We start from the raw sequence: 22,324 nt of genomic DNA, 5'->3' as shown, positions 1-22,324 counted from the left end.
TCAATATTTGAAGGACCAGGTACAGAAATTCTGACTTCCAATTTTGATGACGGCTGGGGCTCTATCGCATCAGTAACAAGTTCTTCTTCTTGCTGAAACCGAATAAAAACATGACCTTCATCGTCTGAATCGTCACCTAAATCTTGCTCTGTTACTTCCGCTGGCATAAAATCTACGTCCGAAAAAATATTTTTATCTAGTGGGTAGATTCCAGTAGACCGAAAGCCCTCCCTTGCCATATCTACAGTAGCAGTTTTTGCAAATGCTGTGGAAAAGAGACCAGCTACATGGTAAATGGAGAGAACCTGTCCTGGATGGGAACTGGTCCAGCTGTCAGCGACGCTCTCATAATAAGCTTTTAATGGTTTGAAAAATGCCCGATCGAGTGGCTGGGTCTTATGGCTGCTATGTGGTGGCAGACTTAATAAATGGATGAAATTGTCTTTTGCAAATGTTACTGCTTGAAGACTTGTGTGCGATACATGATTATCTAGAATCAGGAGAACGGGGTTCTCCTCTGTTGGACTTGTATGTTTTTTAAAATGCTCCAGGTACTTGATAAACGTGGGAGTGTTCATGTAACCACTATCAGTAACAGCCATGTCGCAGGCAGTGGGCCCGTCTTTGATTAGAAGAAAATTCATCCGTTTTCGAGCAAATAAGAAAAATGGAGGGACATGGTGACCAGTTGCACTCATACAACAAACAGCCGTAATAGTTTGTCCTTGCTCGGCAGCTACAGCTTTTGCTACATCTCTCTTTCCAATTGGGGCAACATGTTTGGGCAGATGGTTTGGGACTGTCTGAATGCCCGTTTCATCGACGTTATATATACGGTTGGGAGGTAACTTATATTTTTTTATGGTGTTCTTCAAAATATTAAAATACAGAGCTAGTTGCACTCTATTGAAGCTCATAGTTCTAGCAATACTGGTTTTTCGTGGAACACGTAAAGATAGTCGGTTCCTTTTCATGAACGATCTAGTGAAGTCCCGACCAGCCAAATGATTTACAGGTGAAAATGGATGCTCAATACGGTTTCTTACACAATAAGAGTAAATTAAAAAACGCAATGACTTCAGCGTCATTCCATAAAATCGTTTGTCGAGTTCTTTGCAATGCTGAACTATTTCGTTTTCTTGGATCTTGGTTAGAACTGCTTTAAATCTGCCTAAAGACTGGACACCATTTCCTTTTTTCAACCTTTGCCGTAGTGTCGCTTCATGAAATCCCACAGCTTTTGCTGCCTGACGTATAGAAACGCCATTATTAATAAGTTCACGAGCTTCACACAAAATAACTTCTGTCAAAGGCTTGCGCTCTGATTTTCTTTTGTAGTTTCTGAAAAAAAAAAAAGAAACCAAGATTTAGATGAATTGAATATTTAATTCCAAAATTAGTAGAAACAAAATTAATTTACGATAACGGGGCAAAAATACGCATTCGAAGTTTTGCCCCATAACTCTCGCGTATTTTTGCCCCATTCTGCAACACTGTCAAAACCACCTGTTGAGATATAAAAGACCTAACCTCAATCGAAAACTCTTAATATAATAACCTACAATCAAGCCAAGAAAACACCCGAATAAACTAATTCAATGAAAAATGCCAATTTGATTTTATCACAAATTAATTTTGTTATGCCAATATTACAGTGTAATAGTAAAAAATAATATTTACCTCATAATTTGTAAACAACGTCTTGAATCAGCTTTCAACTTGGAACACACATATGGCACAATGTTGCCAAACGTTTGTAACTAAAATCGTTAGAAACTGGACATTAGCGGCAAATTTAAATGAGGTGCGTTCTTTTGCCCCGTGCGTGTTTTTACCCCCAAGTACCCTACATTTAAAACACATTGAAAATTTTGCCAGGCAACATTTGGCGCCTTTCCTTTTAATTAAATAAATGTATCTTTTACAAATGGTAAGAAACTTTTTATTTTTGAATAAAATAAAGAAGTTTTATTAAAACAAAAATACAATTTACATAAGTACAATTTAAAAAATATATTTATTTAGTTCAAATAAATGTTTCAATCATATACTCTACGACACTGGTCGGTCATCTGTAACCAAAATACCTTCGTAATCGGATTATAAGGTTAACTGCTGTATTGTATTCCTTCAGATACAAGGTGGGTTAGTCGAAAACATCTTAAATGTCAGTTTCAGGTTGGTTTTTACTATTACATCGTATTACCAATTCTCTCTGTATTTCAGTTCTCTAATTAGGGTTAAACTTGTAGTGAGCTATCGACAAATTGTGAACCGATTATATATGTATTAGCAGCTTTTCTAAATTGATGATATCCAACGAATTTCAACATGGAATGTTAATAGTCTTTACGAACCAGGAAAACTACACAACCTTATAAACGAAATGAATCGGCTGAAAATAAATATAATGGGAGTCAGTGAAGTCCGATGGACTGGATCTGGACAGATTACGAAAGATAAGATTACTATTTATTACTCGTGTAGTGACCCAACAGATAGACATCACCGACATGGAGTGGCTATTGCTCTTGACAGGAAGACCAGTAAATCGGTGACAGATTTTGTTCCAATTTCCGATCGAATCATGTTGATCAAAATGACAGGCAAACCAGTAAACATAAATATGACACAAGCATATGCACCAACAGCAGATAAGTCAGAAGAAGAAATAACTAAGTTCTATAAAGATCTGGAAAAAGCAATAAGACTAACAAAGAAAGATGACATAAACATAATAATGGGCGACTTTAACGCCAAGGTGGGTAAAGGAAGATATGAAGACATAATTGAAGAGTACGGCTTTGGAGTTAGAAATGAAAGAGACGACCTGTTGTGTGAATTCTGCCAGGAGAACGGTTTTGTCGTCATGAACACATGGTTTCAGCTCCCGCCTCGTAAGTTATATACTTGGAAATCACCAGGAGACCGTCCAAATCGAATAATTAGAAACCAAATTGACTACGTTTTAATAAACAGAAGATTTCGTAACGCTATCAAAAGAATCGCAGCATATCCAGGTGCTGATATTGCATCCGATCATAATCCGCTAATAGCAGATGTGAGGTTGAAACTAGCAAAAATTAAGAGAACAAATACAAACACCAGCACGCCTATAAATACAAGAGAACTGATGAGAGACGAAAATCCTAAGAAGAGTTATGCAAATCAAATTAATGAAAGAATGCGAATAATAGAACAAAATGATGATATCGAAGAGATGGTCAATGATATTAAAGGAACGATTCTGGCAATAAACAGGGAAGTTAAAACACAGATCAGAAAGAGAAAGCATAACGAATGGATGACGGACGAAATTATGGATCTAATGGAAAAGCGAAGACAACATAAACAACAACGTAATCAAGACAAATACAAACAGATACACAAAGAAATTCGCCAGAAGGTTAAGAAAGCAAAAGAACGTTGGATGGTGGAAAGGTGCAACGAAATAGAACAATTGCAGGAAAAAGGAGATAGTGTTGGACTACATAAGAAGAACAAGAAATATCGAATATACACAAAAGCCACCACAGAACAAGAATACGCAACGACAGAAACGAATACATAGAGTCAGAAGAGGAGATAGCAATGGCGTGGAAAGAATACGCAGAAAGACTTTTTAATGACGAAAGACCAACACAACCAACGCGCAAACTTCCTTTCGAAAACTTATCAGGGCCATCAATAATACGAAGTGAAATAGAATATGCAGTTAGAACCACAAAGATGCATAAAGCAACAGGTCCAGATGAAATTAATATAGAAGCAATAAAACTAATAGACGAGGAGAATATCGAAATCTTGGTTAAGCTGTTCAATAGAATTTATGATACTGGTTACATTCCGCGAGAATGGCTGCAGTCATCCTTTGTGATGATCCCAAAAACAACTAATGCCACAAAATGCAATGAACACCGCTTAATCAGTTTAATGAGTCACTTGCTGAAACTCTTCCTTAGGATATTACACTCAAGAATGTACAAGATACTAGAAGAACTTAGCGGATCAACACAAATCGGTTTTAAGGGAGGACTAGGAACAAGAGAGGCAATTTTATGTTTGAACACCTTAATACAAAACTGTTTAGATCAACGAAAAGATGTCTACCTCACCTTCATCGACTACGAGAAGGCATTTGACAATGTTAAACATGATATCATGATGGAACTACTACATAGGGCCAACATTGACCAGAAGGAGATCAGAATTATTCAGAATCTATACTGTAACCAAATGGCAAAGGTGAGGATTGATCAAGACCAATATACGGATAAATTTGAAATCCGGAAAGGTGTCCGCCAAGGCTGCATACTCTCTCCGATGCTTTTTAATTTATATGTTGAAAATATATTTGCGGAAGCATTAGAAGACACGGAATTAGGCATTAAGGTGAACGGCATACCAATTAGCAACCTACGCTATGCGGACGACACAGTGATTATAACTGATAATTTGGAAAATCAGCAGTTATTACTTGATAGGGTGAATAACATAGGTAAAAAATATGGCCTCAAAATCAACATTTTGAAAACGAAATATATGGTCATTAGCAGAAACCCTCCAGAAAATCCGATAATATGCATAGGTGACGATCGCATAAAACGCGTGAAAACTTTTAAATACCTTGGCACCACAATCAATGACCAATCGGATCCACAACAAGAGATAAAAACCCGAATACAAATGGCAAGACAAGCTTTTGTGAAATTCAGACCGCTCATATGTAATTAAAACCTAAATTTCGAAATACGCTACAAAATGGTCAAGTGCTACATATGGTCCATCTTGCTTTATGGCATGGAAACGTGGACTTTGAAAAAAACATCTATCAACAAACTTGAAGCATTTGAAATGTGGTCATTGAGAAGAATGATGCGCATACCTTGGGTGGATAGAGTTCGAAACGATGACGTCCTTAAGAGAGCCGGCGTGGAAAGAGAACTCTTTGAATTAATTAAAAAACGCAAGATTGGTTACCTTGGGCACATATTGAGAGGAGCAAAATATGAAATACCACAGTTAATCCTACAAGGGAAGATCGAAGGTAGGAGAGGAGCCGGCCGCAAACAATTATCCTGGTTAAGGAATATTAAAGAATGGACAGGAATACACAATACAGGCGAGCTGTGTCACGCCGCCAAGAACAGAATTCTAGTAATGAGATAGTCGCCTACGCACTTTGGTGTATGGTATGTTAAGAAGAAGAAGAAGAAGCTTTTCTAATAGATAGCAGCTAAAAGCCTATTGCTTTTTTAAATAGGGTACAATTATATAAAATATTATAATTTGAAATAGGGACCAATCAACTTAGGCTCATGCAAATGATGATTATGGATACAGTGGATACAGTGGCTCAAGTACAGATTCAACGGCAGATAGGGGATCCATTTCAAAAAACACATGGATTAATCGAGTGTAATGGGCTATACTGATATACATCAAATAAGAAAAATTGTCAGAGCAACTGTTTCTAAAGTTAGAATTGCCATGTTGACTGCCCACCTCCGTCGCGGAGATGAGATTTAAAGACGATGGACTCACACCTTCTTCTTCTTAAAGTGCCTATCCGTTCCGGATGTTGGCGATCATCACGGCTATCTTTACTTTATTTATTGCAGCGCGGAACAGTTCAGTGGTAGTCGTGTTATACCACTTTCGTAAATTTTGAAGCCAGGAAATGCGTCTTCTTCCCGGTCCGGGAAGAGGACTCACACCAATACTGTTTAATTTAGCACTGAAATACATAGTTCAAAAAGCTTTCAAAGGTCATCAATAAAATAAATAAAACAACAATATCAATAAAACAACACACTTATCCTTTATATACCTATAGCTTTTGAGATAGATCATTGATCAACAATGGGAAGGATGAGAACTGAAAGAGAACTAAACTTTGTAAAAAACAAAACTAGGACATATTTTTAGAGAAGAAAAATATAACTTCCTACGACTCCGAATGGAAGGGAAAGTGGAAGGAAAAAGTGGACCAGGAAAAAGAAAATGTTCATGGCTAAAGAGTGTAAGGACCGGCGCATATTAAACCCAGCTGAGGCCCAACACACGCTGGCAAAATGCGTGGACAGTTTTGTAAAGCACGGTTAGAAGCTAGGTACCGCAAATTGAACCCACTCTACGACCAGATCATGCACACGCCGGCCACACGTGGAAAGGTTTGTCATCAGCATACAGTTTTCGTGGGTCGTGACGTGCGTGTTTCACTCCCACTACTTCCTGTTGTTTACTTTTACTTGTTTCTGTTTCCGAGATGGATATAGAGAAGCTGATTGAACTCGTTCGAGATCATCAATGCTTCTCGATTGAAGTCATTTTAGCAACTACAACAGCTCACGGATGGGTTCAATATGCGCTGCGCTAGAAAAATAAATGCACGGGTCGCCCGTGGCCTCAGCGTGTGTTGGGCCTCGGCTGGATTCAATATGCGCCAGGCCTAAGAGACTGGACAGGGATGGACACGCATTAAAGAAGAGCTCAGAGAGCAATTTGTTGTAATTATCCCCAACCTTCTTAAATTTAGAAGGTACCTTAAGATTAAGAAGAAGAGACATTTGTCTTAATGTGGCAATAATAATATTGATATTTTGTCAATATATTTAGAAATTTTATTTCTATATATGATTTTAATCAGTACATGGTCTTGATAACCAATATCTATCATCTATCAAAATTCAAGATTTAAGTGGATGTTATTTTTAACAAGTGGTTTGTGACTAGACTGTCTCATTGTTTTATCTAGTGTTTATATTGATAATCTTATATTCTCGCCTAGAACATTTATTATTCAAAAATATGAACTGTAAAGCTTTAAATGGATTTTAATATATATATATATATATATATATATATATATATATATATATATATATATATATATATATATATATACAATATATATATATAATATATATATATAATATATATATATATATATTTATATATATATATATATACATATATATATATATATATATATATATATATACATAGACGATTGCCACCATCGATAAATACCATCAGATACGCAGATGACACGGTTATCTTGAGCGATGACTTACATGGATTGCAATGTCTTAAGTCCATTATCATGGTGGGACAAGAAAGCGGACTAAAAATGAATTGTTCCAAAACAAAATACATGGTATTTTGCTTTTCGTTTAGATCTTAATTGATTTTTGGATTGAATTTTATATTCACTGTTTAATATTCAACAATTCATGCAGTGGAAGTAAAGAATGCTTGTTTTGCTGTCTTTCTGGATGCTTCTCAAGCTTTTGATAGAGTATAGCACAAGGGCCTCATTCACAAACTAAAAGAAGTACTACCTACCAAAACACGACTCTCAATTATTGAAATCTTACATTATAAACATATTCTTCGGAGTCAAGCAGTATGTGTGTGTGTGTGTGTGAAAGATCTGGCACGGAAACAAGTCCATCAGCCACATAATGTTTTATTTATGTTTAAAGATATTTTTCTTTGTTCTTGTTTGTTACTTTTTTCTAGATATATGTATAAATCACTAAAGTTTTATACTAATTTATATTTCGACTTTTACATCTTTAATAAAACTTATTAGCAATTCTAAGGTTTCTCTATTAGCAGTTGCCAAAATGTGTGATAGACTTAACGGAAGCAAATATTTCATTTTAATAAGAGTTTGAATTAATTTATTAGATTTTTCTAAATATCTGTTGCATCCAAAGAAAATATGGTTAAAATCTCCGTAAGAACTTATATCACAACTGCAGGATTGTGCCGATAATATTCCAAGCTTAAATAAATGCGACGGCAATCGACCATGATTCGTTTTCAAGCGAAATACACTTGCCGAGAAGAATTTGGTAGTCGAGTAATTGAATATGTATTGGGGTGGGAGTGATAAAGTGGGGTGTATCTGGAAATATATATTTTGCGAGTTTTCAACAATATTCTCCCATTTCAGCCTTATTTTATTTTTTATTAAATTTATTTTAGTTAAATATATCCCTTACTGTATAAATATTGCAAAAGACTCCATTCTGCACTGCTTCCTTAGCTAGAGTATCAGCTTTTTCATTTCCTGGTATATCTACATGGCCTCTAACCCAAATAAATGTTATTTTTAAATGTGTGATCATGTTTTTTAAACTAAGGTAGTATACCGGAGCCGCTACTCTGCCAATTATACAATAATTATATTCCAGATCTAAAGAAGATATTATAGGCACTTTCGCTGACGATCAAGCTATCCTATCAACTGAAGTAGACCAAGAAGAAGCTGCAAGAAAACTGCAGATCTCAATGAATAAAACTAGTCATAGATACCAACCCATAAGAATAGAAAATTTAACTCCCTGATACAGATTCTGCAAAATACCTGGGGTTACATTTCAATAAGGGACTGCGTTAGAAAATTCACATTAAAAAGAAGAGAGAAAAACTCAACATAAAATTTAGAAGGATGAACTGGATGCTTGCAAAAAATTCTAAACTATGCATTGATAACAAACTACTAATTTACAAACAAATAATAAAACCAGTATAGATATATATATTCGACAGGGTCCGACATGAAAAACTAATAGAAATACTGAGACACAAAGATATAGACAGACGAGACTTACGAATCATTATCAATCTGTATTGGAATCAAAAGGCCAATATAAAGATAGAAGAACAAAAGTCCGAAAATATAGATATAAAGAGAGGAGTAAGACAAGGCTGTGTTCTGTCACCATTACTGTTTAACGTATACAGTGAAGCCATATTCCAGGAAGCGATAGCGGATCTGGGTGATGGAATCTATGTAAACGGAAGAATAGTAAATAACATAAGATTCGCTGATGACACCGTTATAATGGCAGACACTCTGGAATCGCTACAAGAATTGGTAAATAGAGTTAACGATTATTGCATTAGATACGGACTAAAAATAAATAAGAGAAAAACTAAATTTATAATTGTCTCAAAAACGCAACATTGAAATGAAAGATTAATGATAGAGCAAACCCAAATAGAAAAAATTGAGACATACAAATATCTGGGAACCTGAGTTGATGACAAAAATGAATAAAGCAGAGAAATCAAAGTCCGAATTGAAACTGCAAGTCAAGCATTTGTGAAAATGAAGACAATGCTTACCAACAGAGACCTTCAGTTGCATCTCAGATTGAGGGCTCTAAGATGTTACATATTTTCTATTTTACTATACGGAATGGAAGCTTGGACATTGAAGAAACGACACATAAGAAAAATAGAAGCGTTCGAAATGTGGTGTTACAGAAGAATATTAAAAATTCAGTGGGTTCAAAGGATTACCAATGCTGAGGTACTACGACGTCTAAATAAGAAGTTAGAATTTTGAATAACGCTGGGCCCATAACGGTTTCTTAATATTGTTCTAAAGCTATTTTCTTGTGGCATTTTAAATTAATTACTATTTAAATGGGAATAAGCCACATTGAGAACGATTTCCGAAGTGGAAATTGAAACGTCAATAAACGTATTTTAACCTTTAATTGTGGCTTATTCCCATTTAAATAGTAATTAATTTAAAATGCCACAAGAAAGTAGCTTCAGAAGAAGTTAGAAATTATGAACAGCATAAAAAGAAGAAAACTAGAGTAGAGTATTTGGGTCACATAACCAGAGGAGAAAAATATGAGCTGCTGAGAATTATTATGCAAGGAAGGATCCAAGGAAGAAGAAGCATAGGAAGAAGACGCATCTCCTGGCTGAGGAACCTTAGAGAATGGTTTAACTGTAGTTCACTACAACTTTTCGGAGCAGCAGCCAACAAAGTGACCATAGCCGTTATGATATCCAACCTCCGATAGGAGATGGAACTTTAAGAAGAAGAAGTATGGATATACGGCGCACAGCCCTGGGGAAGCGCCAGTAAAAACAACATTGAAGAGATATAGAGGTTTCAGGATAGGGTACTATTCTGAAACAGCGTTGATGCTTCATGGTGGGTAAAAAAATGTTGCATCCACCGAGAACTGAGGATGGAGATAGTGGACCAATAATTGCCAAATGTGCAAGCAGACATGAACAACGTCTATAAAGTGGCAATAGTTAGTGTAAAAGCAAAGCTTTGTGCGAGCTTAATATACGTGTGTAAAGTGTTAAGATCACTGTAAGTTAGTACCTATAGAAACATTACCGAATAAAACTATATTTCTTTAAATGACAACTGTAGCAAGTTATATTATAGTAGAACTGCTCATTGATCTTCCTGATCAGATTGTAGTACAACATACCTTCAGATTGTTGGGATAAAAATAAAAAAATATCATCTAAAATGTACAGAACTGAATCGTGGGAAGTTAAAAAGAAAGAGGAACAACGAATGCATGTGGTGGAAATTAGAATGCTTAGATAGAGTGGAGCGACAAAACGTGATAAAATTAAGAATGAGTATATTAGGGGAAGTATAGGAGTAGCACCAATTGATGCCAAAATGAGAGAGCATAGGTAAAAATGGTTTGGGCATGTTAAACGTCGAGAAGTTAATCGAGCAACATGAAAAATTGCTGATCTCCGAGTTCCTTGAAGAAGTAGAAGAGAAAGATCAAAGAAGACCTCGGGTAGACGCTTAGGCAGGGCATATCGATAAAGGGGATTGATATTGGTATTGCCCAACATAAAAACTTATGACAAACTGTAATTAGGGAAGCCGACGCCGCATAGGGATACTTCTTACGCCATATAAATTTTGACACATCTGCAGAAAAAAAAAACAATTTGATTCGGAGAAATATCAGAATATTTTGAACATGCAAAATAATTTTAAAGTATCTCCAAAAAAAACATTGTTTTATTTTCGCAAATGAAATTTTATGAAACGAATTCCAGCTATAATATTGATTAAATATTTTATTGGATATTTGTATTTACCTGCAGACTCAAAATGGATCTCCGTTCCAAGAATAGGATACGACTTGGGTCCCGGAATTGCTAAGATGTGTTTCCAATATATGTCATCTTTTTTATTTATCCGGTAAAAAATATAAGCCAAAGCTACAACTGCAGCAATCAGTAACACGATCATTTTCAACTTTATTTACGAAAGAGAATAAACTCGATATCTTTTTTTCAACCTACTCTGATTATATAATGATAAATAATGTGAGGTACACCGCAATTTGGACCCCATCTGATTGTCGAGATAAAATTCTTCGTTTATCACTAGAACAGTGTAATAAAATGTCTTTTCACTGCCAAGGGAACTCAATTTGTGTACAGAGCAGTTTAAAATGGTTTTTTTACACTATTAGGCTATTGATTATGTACTTTAGAAAGGAACTACAACGTTAAAGGACTTTTATTATTTCATATGGTCCTCATAAATATGAAAAAACCGCAGAGTACTACCATTTGAAGGGGTGCGTTTTATAGAAAGAGGTGAATTAGTCCCTATGCGCTAGGGTACACTTGGGTGAATTCTATGCACGTTTTGTAGATATACAATGCTAGTCAAAAGTCCGTTCCCCCCTTTATATCTTTTGAACGGTTATTGTTATAATAGTGAAATTTTGACACAAAACAAGTGATACCTCGTGTAAAAGGTATTAAAAATACCTATTCAGTCATAATAGTTTGAGTTTAGGCCATTTTGATGAATAAATTAAATAAATACTAAAATTGTAGCTTCTCATTTAATTAATAAATATTTAACAACCAGTTCTTATAGTAAGTGTTAAAAATGTGCTCCATCTACTTCCTGACAGTAATGCATCCTATTTCTAAACTCTTGCCGTACTCGTTCAAATGTGTCGGGGGAAATTGCCCTACATTCTTCAACAATTCGTTCTTTCAATGTCGCCCGGTTTAAGTCAATATTGTCGGGTGCTGTAGCGTAAAATTTAGATTTCAAGTATATACACAGAAAAAAAAACTAATGGTGTGAGGTCCGGTGACCATTCTGGCCATTTTATCGTACCTCGTCGTCCAATCCATCTACCACGATATTCCTTATCTAGGTAACGTCTTACTGCACCATAATGGAATTCATCTGGATTATCTTCCAGAATTTCAAGTAATAACGGTTCAATTGCATTTTATAACATCTCCAGAAACACTTCACCGGTTAAGTTAGTATTGAGGAAAACATGCCCAACTATGTGATTTCCCAAAATACCTGCCCAAATATTTTTTTTTTGAAAATTGAGTATGTGTTTCACGAAAGACGTGAGAATTTGTGTCACTCCGATACCTCACATTATGTGTGTTAACATTTCCATTGAGAGAAAAAGTACTTTCGTCACTAAAACAAATTGTTTTCATGTAATTGGCTGTTGGTTAATTTTATTGAACATATTTTTACAGAATTCTAGTCTTCGGTCGGGGTCATCATCTGAAAGTTGGTGCACAATGTTTAATTTGTATGGATGAAATTTGTTTTCAGCTAACACTCGATGCTGTTATCATGATCTATGATCAGTCTTTTGACTGATTCCATGGATATATGCAACTTGGACTGTAGAAGAAGTAGGGTTCACTACCATTCACTACCAAGTCGACCAGATCGTTTGACTTCTTGAACACTACATGTTTGTTTAAACTTCCGAAGAAGCTTCCTCAAATAAGCTCTCGATATAGGGCGATTTGGGTACCTCTCATTAAAAAGACGTTCCGCTGCATGGAAATTATTTCCACATTTACCAATTTATTAACACAGCTGCTACTTTGTCGGCTACAGTACGCCAATGCTCTTCAATATATACACAAACGACCAACCTACGCCGACCGAATCCAAGCACTTCCTCTATGCTGACGATCATGCAATATGTGATCATGGAAACAGTTTTGAAGAAGTGGAGGAGAAATACGTAGAAAAAACTTTTGAAGATATACGAAGTAACACTGGTATTACAACAAACACCAATTGCGAATCTGGACCACCATTTACAGTCGAAAAAGTAAAATATGCCATCAAAAGCACAAAAGATGGTAAAGCAGTAGGCCCTGATAATTTTCACTCAGAATTCTTAAAACTTATGGACTATGATGGCATAAAATGGTTGACAAATATATTTAACAGTATATATGATACGGGCGTGGTTCCCCAAGAGTGGTTAGTGTCAACTTTTATAAATCTTCCAAAAAAACCCAATGCAAGAAAGTGCGAAGACTATAGAATTATAAGCCTTATAAGCCATTTACTTAAAACATTTCTAAAGGTCATTCACAAAAGAATATATACAAAATGTGAGGAACAACTAGCAAGAACACAATTCGGGTTTCGTGATGCTCTGGGAACACGGGAGGCCCTTTTTGCTGTACAGGTGCTATTTCAGAGATGCAGGGATGTGAATTGTGACATATACGTATGCTTTATAGATTACCAGAAGGCATTTGACAGAGTAAAACATGACAAATTAATGACTCTAATGCAAGAAATTGGAATTGACAACAAAGATCTTAGAATTATCAGAAACATTTACTACAATCAAACGGCCAAAATCAAAATAGAAGACCAGTTAACTGATAAAATTGCAATAGAACGTGGAGTACGACAGGGCTGTATTTTGTCTCCATTGTTGTTCAACATTTTTTATTCTGAATGGGTATTTAAGGAAGCTTTAGACGGTTGTGCGAAAGGAATACTAATAAACGGTGAATGGTTGAATAACATTAGATATGCAGATGACACTATAGTTTTTGCCGATAATCTGAATGACTTACAGATATTAACAAATCGCATAACAGAAGTCAGCAACAGATACGGACTAGCTCTTAACATAAAGAAAACCAAATTTATGACAATTAGTAAAAAACCAATACTAAACGCTCATCTTACAATCAACCAACAGAATATCGAAAGAGTCGAGCAATATACATATCTAGGCACCAATTAAAATAGCCAATGGGACCACTCAACAGAAATTAAACAGCGAATAATAAAAGCAAAAGCAGTATTCGTTAGAATGAGAACCATTTTCAACAGTCGAGACATATCATTAAAAACAAAATGCCGTCTATTGAACTGCTACATATTTACAGTTCTGCTCTACGGAATGGAAGCATGGACACTGACTGTTGCATCTATGAATCGGCTCGAAGCTTTCGAAATGTGGTGATATAGGCGCATCTTACGTATATCCTGGGTTGACAGAGTTACTAATGTGGAGGTCCTGCGTAGAATGGGGAAAGAATGTGAAATTCTCATGACCGTCAAAACTAAAAAGTTGGAATATCTAGGACATGTAATGAGAAATCAAGAACGTTACGGCCTTCTCCAGCTGATTCTCCAAGGGAAAGTAAATGGTAAGAGAGGACCGGGAAGAAGACGCATTTCCTGGCTTCAAAATTTACGAAAGTGGTATAACACGACTATCACTGAACTGTTCCGCGCTGCAATAAATAAAGTAAAGATAGCCATGATGATCGCCAACATCCGGAACGGATAGGCACTTTAAGAAGAAGAAGGAGAAGAAATTCGAAAATGCCTTAAAAACAATGACAGCGTACTAACTGCAGAATTCTCTGAGACCCAATCCCTCTAAAACCCAAGTCGGCGCTTTTCACCTTCGCGCAAAGGAAGCTAAGCGAATACTCCAAATTGCGTGGAATGGTAATACATTAGAACACATAAACCAACCATATATCTTGGAGTAACTCTGGATCGGTCCCTCACCTACAGACAACATTGCATAAAAACGAGAAGGAAAGTAACAACTAGAAACAGCATACTCAGAAACATAACGGGAAGTAAATCCTGGCATTTTAAGAACAACGGCACAGGCGCTGTGTTTCTTAAATGCTGAATATGCGTGCCCCGTTTGGGGCAGATCTGCCCACACCAAACAAGTTGATACTGTGTTAAATGAGACATGCAGGATAGTAACGGGGTGCATGAAACCAACGCCACTCTCAAATCTATATAAAGCAGCAGGTTTTGCAGAACCCTCATTACACAGAGGCGTTGCAGAGCACATAGAGAAAATTAAACAGATAGCGGACGAGCGGCATGCCCTATACAAAGCTCGAACACCACTAAAGCGACTAAAATCCAGGAAAAGCTTGGAACAGTACAGGATGAACCGCCTGAGTATTTTCCTCTTCCCCAGGTTCAATGGACCGGCCAGTCCATGGATCAAACATGGCAAAATGGGGAAAAATAAACCAAGATGATGTGAACTGTGACTGTGGAGAAACACAGAATATGGAACACCCTCTTAATTCCAGAAACTGTCCTCATCGATGTTCTCTCGAAGATTTGTGGCTCGCCAACAAAGATGGAACTCACGTAAAGTAAGACTAAAGTACCTGCCATTCTGCCTCTATAAAAATTTAAACGTTCGTTAAACAATAATTAAACTAAATATTAACTAAGAGCAACTAACTAAAAACAACTTGACTAAACTTGAATTGACTAAACTAAGCAGAAACAGAAACTAAATATTCAGGTATAAACGCGTTTGCAAACTAAAAGTAACTAGAGAATTTACTAAACTAAGCAGAAACTAAATATTGGGCTATAAAGGATTTTGCAAACTAAAAACAACGAGAGAATTGGCAAATGTCAACTTGTTTGACAAATGAGGAGGTGTCAATCAAAATCAATCATGTCCACCTTAAGAAGTTTTAGGGAAATCGCAAAAAACGTATTAGTAAATAACCTTACATGAAAAATCGGATAAATTAGCATATATCATTTTATTTATTGAAATTAACTGACTCTTAGCAAATATTTCAAATCTGAAGGTATAAATAAACCTGTAAATACATTTTAAAAAAAGGACATGTTCTTATTTGATTGGACTTCATGGACGTTGATAGAAGGGGTTGATAAAAAAACTCTTAGACTACTTAAAATATCTATTGTATTGTTACAAAAAATATCTTGAAAAATGGCTAACATTTACCAACGACACTCCACAAAATATAAATGTTTAAATGTGTAGTCCAATGTCAGGTTCTAGACAATCACAGGATTCGTCCACTTCGTCAGCATCAATTTCGTCGTCCTGGACTTCCACTATTATGGTCTTATACCAAGATAAAAAGTCATGTTTCCGCCAGTCATCACCATACATTTTCACAAGTAACGTCTCCACGTCCTTCTTCTTAGCTGCTTTCACTATATTGCTTAGTGGAAGTGACTCTACAGGAGTTGAGAACGACCTTGCAGAATGCCAGCCTTTTTTTTTGAGGCTTGTTGTAGGTTTCAAAATCACTTTCAAACCTAAAATTCTGTGCCGATTTCACTTTGATAACAGTAAGTTCTTGTCCATTGCGGTTGACAGCTTTCTCTTTCCTCACAAAAATCCTTTTCTTTTCAGATATCATTTCAATGTTTTTAAATCGTGTAGCCAAACTTTTAGCATCAATCAATCCCCAATCCTCTCCAAGTTTCCGTACTTCTCCAACAGAACTATATACATTGTAGTACTCTTCCTTTGTTGCAATGGTAGGCTGCTTCCTGAGTAACTTTTCAACCCTTCCGAACACCCGGTCAGCGGGGAGGAAGCTATGCCTGTGAACAGGGTATGTTAGAATAATCTTCTCTAAAGCATTTTGCACTGATCCTAAGTAATACACTAATGTGTGAACAACGGCATTGTTTTTGTTTTGACCGGCACACCCATCACAGAACAGATTCAGTCTTGTTACATTTGAAAAATTAGCGGAGTTCAAGAAATTTATAAGTGCAGATGAAACTTCGGTCGCACCCCTTCCTGCAAGTTCTTCAGTCCATACGTAAAATATGGGGTTTTGTGCGTTTGATGCTACAATGCAAAAACAGTAAAAACTTAATTGTCTTTTATAGAACGCGTCTTGAATAGGAGTTTTGGAAAGTGCTTTAATTTGCTGGAGATCAAAACAGAAAGTAACCTCATTTTCTTTGTTTTCCTTTAAGAGCCCATAAAAAGCATTAGCTCTTAATCTGTGTATTCTTTTCTCCATCATAAATTGGTTGACCACTACCAAGTCTTTCACAGCTTTAGCCTTCTCAATTTTCAGCTGAAGATCTATTTTATTGCATGTACTGCAAACGTCAGAAGCTGGTGATGAAAATCCGATATTTAATTCATTGAAAACTCTCCTAAACATAGATTTCTTAACTTTAAGATTATCAAGTACAGAATCATTGTATATTAGCCACAACTTCTTAATGTTTAAGTCTGCACCAAGATAAATCCTTTTCGATTTTTTTCGATTATAGTGGCTTTCTTTTCCTCTTAAATTTCTCAAAAAAAGGCGGACTGATTCCTTGTTCGCAGCAGATTTGTGACTCTTCCTATCGCCACCCCTCTGATCCTTAACAGCCTTTCCCTCTTTCACCTTTTTAGAAATATTAGTCAATCTTGTTCCCTTCACCATGGTAATATGCATGAAAAGTTTCCTACACACAGGTATAACTTTACCGGTTGATGAAAGTATAGAATATTGTACACTAAAACTTTTAGCCTTTGATTTTTCAGAGGTAGGCCTAGGCCTTCGCCGCTTTATGTTACGTTGATTTATCCAACTGGCAATGGTGTTATCTTGCGTGTTTTTGTCAGGTATTTTGTAGAGGATATTTCGAACAAAAATAGCATCTATAGGCCTAACTAATGCACATTTCATACCTTTGTTCATGTGTTTACATGGAACAAACACACGACATCCCACTGGAGTACTATATCGCTTAAGCTTGGCTCTAGTTTTTTTATCCACAGTCTTTTTATTTTTACGAGATCCTTCATTGGCATCGCCTACTCTCACTAAGTTTTCTTCATCCATGGAAAATTTCAATTTTATTTAATAAAAACTACTATAATAATATTAAAATTAAACCACAGTGCAATACAAACTCAATACTCGCTATCGACATAACCTAGAGGGAAAACACAGACAATGTGTTGACATGGTCAAATCACGTGACCAAATCAGGGCACTCCTATTAGCTGAATGGACATGTGGTGGTATGATTAAAACCAACTGTGGACATGATTTCATTTGATTTGGGAACCTAATATTGTGTATTCATTTTAAACAGGACATGATTTTTTTTAACCGAAACCGAAAACACCATAGAATAGGATTCACTCTTTATATTATGAAACAGCTGCTAACTTATTTTTTGATTTTTATGGGCATGATTGATTTTGATTGACACCTCCTCAAATAACCAAAGGAGGACGTTAGAATTTTTATTAATTAAATGCCAAACTAGAACTTTAGTATTTATTTAATTTATTCTTCAAAATCATCTTAAATCCAAACAAAATTAGCTTGATTGAATAGGGGCCGGTTGTTCGAACGCTAATCAAAACTTGATTGTAATAAGATATTTAATTACAGGCAAATACGTCACAGCAGCTGTCAAAATTATTAAAAATTTCTTATTATTATTATTCATTTATAAATAAAAACATGAAATTAACATCAGAAAGAGTTTAATTATGGTTTATTTTAAATTAAATCGCAAAATAATAAAATTGAATAAAATAAATCAGTCAATATAACCTCAAAATTTGACATATTTGATTTTAATTAAATATTTCGGTTTTAATTAGCGTTCGAATAACCGGCCCTAGGTATATTAAAATGGTTGTAGTTTGGCAGGTAGTTTTGTAGGTTGATTAATAAGTATTCTAACGTTCGCCTCTGGTTAATTTTCAAAAAAGTTGACGTTGACGTGAAAAGAATTAGAGAATTGAAAAACGTCAATTTTTTGACAAGTAACCAGAGGCGGAGGTTTTAATTTATGAATTAAATGCGAAACTAAATTTTAGTATTTATTTAATTTATTCATCAAATTGAGCTTAAACTCAAATAAAATTAGTATGGTTAAATAGGTATTATCAATACCTTTCAAACGAGGTATCACTTCCCATAAGGTTCTATTTAAAATTATCTGTCACAGTGGCGCTGTAACGTCATCTGTCACTATTACGTCACTTGTTATGACTAGTTAAGAAGCCTACGTCTGTTTATTACCTCCCTCCAAATTTCACTATTATAAGTATAACCGTTCAAAAGATACCAAGGGGGAACGGACTTTTGACTAGCACTGTATAATATCTACATAAAAGTTGTTCAAAATTAAATTTTCTATCGGAAGGTCACCATTTGAACAAAGCAAAAAACGCGGTTTTTCTTTTTTGTTTCATAACTATAGTTAGTATACGCATTGCTTTACAGAAAAAAAAAACACTTATTTTTCCTCTTCATAATGACGTTTTCTGCAAGTATTCAGGATTTAAAGTATCCGAGATAAGTTCGCCAATCACATTATGTTATGATCATTTTCTCTATTGTAGTTCCTTTTAGCCTATGTTTTTGAACATAATCAATAGCCTATGGGGGAGAAACTTAAAATCTTTATACGGGCGCTGTAAATATGAGTCACTTTAATTAATTATGAAGCCAATCACCTTGTCATGAAATTTTCATGTGAACTTGAAATAATTATCAAAATCTGTACTTAATATTTGGAAAAAATTTTAATTTGCTATGCAGATTATTATATGTGGAAATACATTCATATTACATTGACATACGACTATATATTGAATTGATAAGGGAACTACACAATGTGTTGGTAGATGTTAACTATCTTTGAATTATTTTATTGTTGGTAAATCTTAGAATTAATACGACCATGTTACTCTTATTTATAGCGCTAGGATTGTTGTTTTTATATTGTTTTGAAAGAAGAAGAAGACATGCACAATTCTGGAAGCATATTTGGAAAATTCCAGGACCTAAAGGGATTCCTATAATTGGCACCCACTACAGAATATTTACTGAAAGTAAGTGATTCTTTTTTTATAAATTAATGTTTATCTACGAACATTGAATAATAAATTATGAAATATGTTTTACTCTTGCTCTATAAGTAGTCATTCTTGTTAGATAAACTGATATTAAATTTATAATTACATTAAGCTGTGCAAAAAAAACATTCCTTAAAACTCATCTTCAATTCGGCAATTAAACGCATATACATTTAAATTTAAAAAAGTATATTTAAATAGCAAAGAAGTTATTTCAATCTACAAAAGGTAAAATGAAAAAAGAAAAGACTTACAAAAGATAAAAAATTAAATCAAAAAGATCGTAATTATAATTGTGAGTAAGGCTTTTTCTTTTTATCTTTTGCAAATAGATTCACATTTTCAAACCATCATTATTTTAATCTGTGTCTGTATTGGGAACAAAGTGCATCTTTTAACATGGATTAATATCTAATAGAGAATATCATGGACCGAGAGAGTCACAAATGTCGAGGTCTTGAGAAGAATGAATAAAGAAAAGGAAGTCATATTTACGATCAAAAAACGAAAACTGCAATACTTGGGACACATTACAAGAGGCGAAAGATATGAACTGCTTCGAATAATTATGCAAGGGAAAATAGCAGGAAAAAGGTCCATAGGAAGAAGACGAAACTCCTGGCTAAAGAATCTACGGGAATGGTATAGCTGTAGCAGCAACGAATTGTTTCGGTCAGCAGTTTCGAAAATACGTATAGCCCTGATGATCGCCAACCTTCGGAACGAAGATGGCACTTGAAGAAGAAGAAGAATATCTAATAGATAACATACTGATAAAGCGAAGACTACGCAAATTGCTTAAACCGGGCAACATCTCAATGAGATCAGTCCAGACAACGTAGACAATAACAGCGACATATTGGTTGACATCAGGAAATATGTTTCCGAAACAGAGGCTTCCTTTTAATTTCGGTTTCAGTATAATGACATTAAAAACTGAAGAATTTTTATGCTTAGGAAAAATATCAGTTGGTTTTAACCCTTAATTTCCATCTGATTTCTAGTTCTACCTATTGCTTCAAGTTCAGTCGTTAGAAATTTTACCCTTACAACTCGTACGAACAAGCTGAATTTTACCGATAATATTAATTTTGGGAATCCAAAAAAGATGTAAAAAGTTTACCACTTTAATACACGGGTTTCCCTCTAAAAAGCCCCTCGTAGGAGGGTAAAACGCAAAAAAATCGATTTGCTAGAGATCTATACGCTGTAGAAAAAAATATTTCAAATAATAGTTATTTATTGTACAAGGCGATAAAATTGTACTTTATCTTCGAGAGCGTTTTTTAGCGTCGAGACGTCAGTCGAGACGCTAATTATGCTCGAGAAAATAATGCGATTTTATCGTCGTGTGCAATACAACATTTTTTTCTATAGCAAGTTCAGGTGAAAAATAGAATTTCAAAGAAAATTGTAATTTTTAGCACAAAAATCACAATTGTGTTGCTCCGTTGCTAGGGATATGAATTACTCTGTCAACAAATGTCAAACAAATGTTACGTTTTGGTTTTTGCGGAGAATATTGTTGCGTTTTCTGTACAAAGTGAATAAATACGAAATGGACGAAAAAGAATTGACACAAGAAAAGGAAAACCTGCCATTAGATGTAGAAAATGCAGCGTTGGAAGCAGAAAGTTTATTGTTGCCACAAAAATCTAGGATGATGTATGAGAAAGAATACCAGTCTTTTAAAAAGTGGAAAAGCATTAAGAATATCAATGGAGTGAGTGAAAAAATACTTCTGGCGTATTTTTCTGAAAAGTCGAAGAAAGCGATGCCATCGTCATTATGGTCGTATTATTCGATGCTGAAGCGTACGTTGTTGGTGAATGAAAATTGTGACATTTCTAAATTCAGCAAGTTAACCACCTTACTAAAAAACCTGAGTGGAGGAAACAAAGTGAGTCAGATGACATTATTAAATTTCTGACAGAAACTCCTGATGACGTCTATTTGTTGATGAAGGTTACTGCTATTTTTTGTGTGCATGGAGCGACTAGGTCCGATGAATTGTACAAGTTAGAAGTGTTTAACGTGGACGACAGAAAATCGGTGATAATCGTTTCATTATCTGATACTAAAACCAAGCAGGAAAGGTCGTTTTGTATTACTGACAAGAAAAGTGGACTGAGTTTCTTGAAAATTGTGAGAAAGTATATTACCTTGCGCCCCAAAAACGTACCTCACAGTAAGTTTTTTGTAAATTACCGACAGCAAAAGTGCACTACTCAACCGGTGGGGATTAACACTATATATAATATCCCCAAGAAGATTGCAGATTTTTTGAAACTTGCAAATTCAGAAATGTACACGGGGCATTGTTTCCGTCGTTCTTCAGCTACTATGTTCGAAAATTCTGGAGCTGATCTATTAAAAGTTAAACGTTTAGGTGGATGGAAATCGTCATCTGTTGCAGAATCTTACATTGAAGAGTCAATAAGCAATAAGATTGCTGTATCCAAGTGTATACTTAGCGGACCAGAAAATCAATCCAGTACCTCGAATCAAGTATTTAAGCAAACGAGTACAAGTTGTGATGATCCAAAAATAGA

At 35.2% G+C, this 22,324-nt stretch overlaps 2 protein-coding genes across 2 annotated transcripts in view; one reads left to right on the top strand and one right to left on the bottom strand.

The window, feature by feature from the left end:
- The window catches only part of LOC140436503 (cytochrome P450 4C1-like), a 44,456-nt gene extending 33,320 nt beyond the window's left edge, over positions 1–11,136 (bottom strand). Inside the window, exon 1 of the mRNA XM_072525377.1 lies at positions 10,900–11,136. Within this exon, the coding sequence (XP_072381478.1) occupies positions 10,900–11,053 (154 nt within the window). The 5' untranslated portion in view covers positions 11,054–11,136. The remainder of the gene's footprint in view (positions 1–10,899) is intronic.
- Positions 11,137–19,513: 8,377 nt separating this feature from the next.
- Positions 19,514–22,324, top strand: part of LOC140436505 (cytochrome P450 4C1-like) — a 31,175-nt gene continuing 28,364 nt past the window's right edge. The window contains exon 1 of the mRNA XM_072525379.1: positions 19,514–19,748. Within this exon, the coding sequence (XP_072381480.1) occupies positions 19,598–19,748 (151 nt within the window). The 5' untranslated portion in view covers positions 19,514–19,597. The remainder of the gene's footprint in view (positions 19,749–22,324) is intronic.

The sequence above is a fragment of the Diabrotica undecimpunctata genome, chromosome 3, assembly GCF_040954645.1.
Source record: "Diabrotica undecimpunctata isolate CICGRU chromosome 3, icDiaUnde3, whole genome shotgun sequence".
NCBI classification, from domain to species: Eukaryota; Metazoa; Arthropoda; class Insecta; order Coleoptera; family Chrysomelidae; genus Diabrotica; species Diabrotica undecimpunctata.
The sequence above is the reverse complement of the archived record's forward strand: the minus strand, read 5'-3'. Positions and strand labels throughout refer to the sequence as shown.